This window comes from Lissotriton vulgaris, chromosome 3_1 (assembly GCF_964263255.1).
Source record: "Lissotriton vulgaris chromosome 3_1, aLisVul1.2, whole genome shotgun sequence".
NCBI lineage: Eukaryota > Metazoa > Chordata > Amphibia > Caudata > Salamandridae > Lissotriton > Lissotriton vulgaris.
Window position 1 is genome coordinate 27,121,553 of NC_141689.1, and position 2,036 is coordinate 27,123,588.

General features: G+C 40.2%; 1 protein-coding gene across 1 annotated transcript; it reads right to left on the minus strand.

Moving 5' to 3' along the window:
- Window positions 1–784: 784 nt before the first annotated feature.
- On the minus strand, window positions 785–1,668 carry LOC147725851 (vomeronasal type-2 receptor 26-like). The gene has a single exon (XM_086962805.1). The coding sequence runs from the start codon at window positions 1,664–1,666 to the stop codon at window positions 785–787; it is 882 nt and encodes a 293-aa protein (XP_086818931.1). The 5' UTR covers window positions 1,667–1,668.
- Between the last annotated feature and the right edge of the window lie 368 nt (window positions 1,669–2,036).

Genomic DNA, 2,036 nt, shown 5'->3' on the forward strand with positions numbered 1-2,036 from the left:
ACTATGCTTATGCTTTGCCTGAAAACTTCAATAAAAAGAATTTAAAAAAAGAAAAAGTTGCTATAAGGACAAAACCCTATGCTTGACACGGCTTGTGGAAATAGGGTCAAGTCTTGGACTTTCAGAGTAGTTTGCATAGGATTCTAGTAAGGGCTCAGACGATGTTTTTGTAGGGTTGGGTTGACTACTGTGGTGTCTGTCACAAGTCACCAGTTTGTTGAAGAGATAAAGAATGTGTATAAACCACCAGGGGAATGAGGTGCATAAGTCTATTTGCTTCCTTTTAGTCTTATCTCCAATGAATGGTAAGCCATTAGTATTCAACTTCTCCTGGAATGATTTGCTCAATAAAATGAATCCTAAATTTAGACTGGTGAGCTATACCTTGGAAAATACCATACATTCCAGAAACAGAAATAAATGAAAACCACAGATAATAAAGGTTTAATGGAAATTGTAAAAGTGATACCTCTACAGGAAAGGATTGCACTTCGCAAATGTGGAAGTCACAGACAAACAACACCAGGTTAACAAGGTAATTTATTTTCTTGGTTCATAATTACGTGCACAATTACTCGACAACACTTGTAACATACTTTTGTTGATAACTTTTAATTACATCATGAGGCCTCGTGCTGAGCCCTTTATTAAGTTAGGGTTATGAGCAAATGATTCCTTTTGAAACACTAATAGATTTTCCAATAGAAAAAGATTGAAAAGCAGATGCTGTTCACCACATCCCATGATGACATTTTATATTGTGATTATACATTACTTCTGACTTCTAAATGCATTTTTTGTTAATATCTGGTCTGAACAGAATGATGTAACACTTTGGAATGAATATACAGCCCAGCAGCCCAGCACTGGAAGCCAAGATGGCGAAAATCTCCACGGCCACCATGTATCTACCCTTAGTGCTAAGGTAGGCTGGAAGGAAGGACACCCAGACGCTGCAGAAGACCAGCATGCTGAATGTGATGAGCTTGGCCTCATTGAATCTATCAGGAAGGTTCCTGGCTAGGAAGGCCACAGTAAAGCTGGCAAAGGCCAGCAGACCCATGTAAACAAGCATCCCATAGAAAGCAATGACAGAACCGTTGTCACACTGTAGGATCACCTTTCCAATTTCAGACTGAGTGTCAGTGGCTGGGTGAGGAGGATAAGTGAGCAGCCAAGTGAGACAAATTACTCCTGCCCCCAGAGTGCACACGAGGACCATAGACGCAGACACCTGAGATCCCAGCCATCTGCTTAACCTGCTACCCGGCTTGATGGCATTGAAGGCAATCACAACAGTGATGGTTTTCACTAATACGCAAGACACAGAAACAGTGAAAATAATCCCAAATGCAACTTGTTGGATCAAACATGTCAATCGTGCAGGGCGTCCAATGAACAGAAGAGAGGTGAGGAAGGCCAGCAACAGAGATATAAGGAGAGCATAGCTGAGATCCTTGTTATTGGCCTTCACTATTGGGGTGTCCCGATATCTGAGAAAGATTCCCAACACACAAGCTGTGGACATGGATAGTACAATAGATACAGATGCCAAAACTGCTCCGAGAAAATCACTATAAGAGAGATAAACAATGGCTTTCTGGATGCAACCATCCTTTCCATCAGTGGGCCACTGGCCCTCTGAGCATGTTGCACAATGTTCCATGTCTAAAATGTAAAACATACAAGAAAAAAAAGTTAAAGATAGAAATATTTTAAAATAGTTGATCAACATAAGAAAGCACACATGAAACTGAACCTGACATTTGATAAGCAATGTTCCAAACGTTCCCTCTGAAACAGCTGTAGCTGCTCTTAGACTGTAAAGATACTATAGGATTAATACATTATACATTTAATGATGTATTTATTTCTGCAGTTTTATATAGTACAAACTTCACACAAAGGTATCAGAGCACTTTACATGAGCACCAGTTGCGTTACAGATGGACACATTCATGTTTTGTTAGGCAGGAGGAGATAAAGTGATTTGCCTAGAATCACAGGATGTTGAGTGTCACTGCTAAACCGGAACC

Excerpts from the sequence above, each read along its gene's own strand:
- LOC147725851 (XM_086962805.1), bottom strand. The coding sequence starts at position 1,666 with ATGGAACATTGTGCAACATGCTCAGAGGGCCAGTGGCCCACTGATGGA.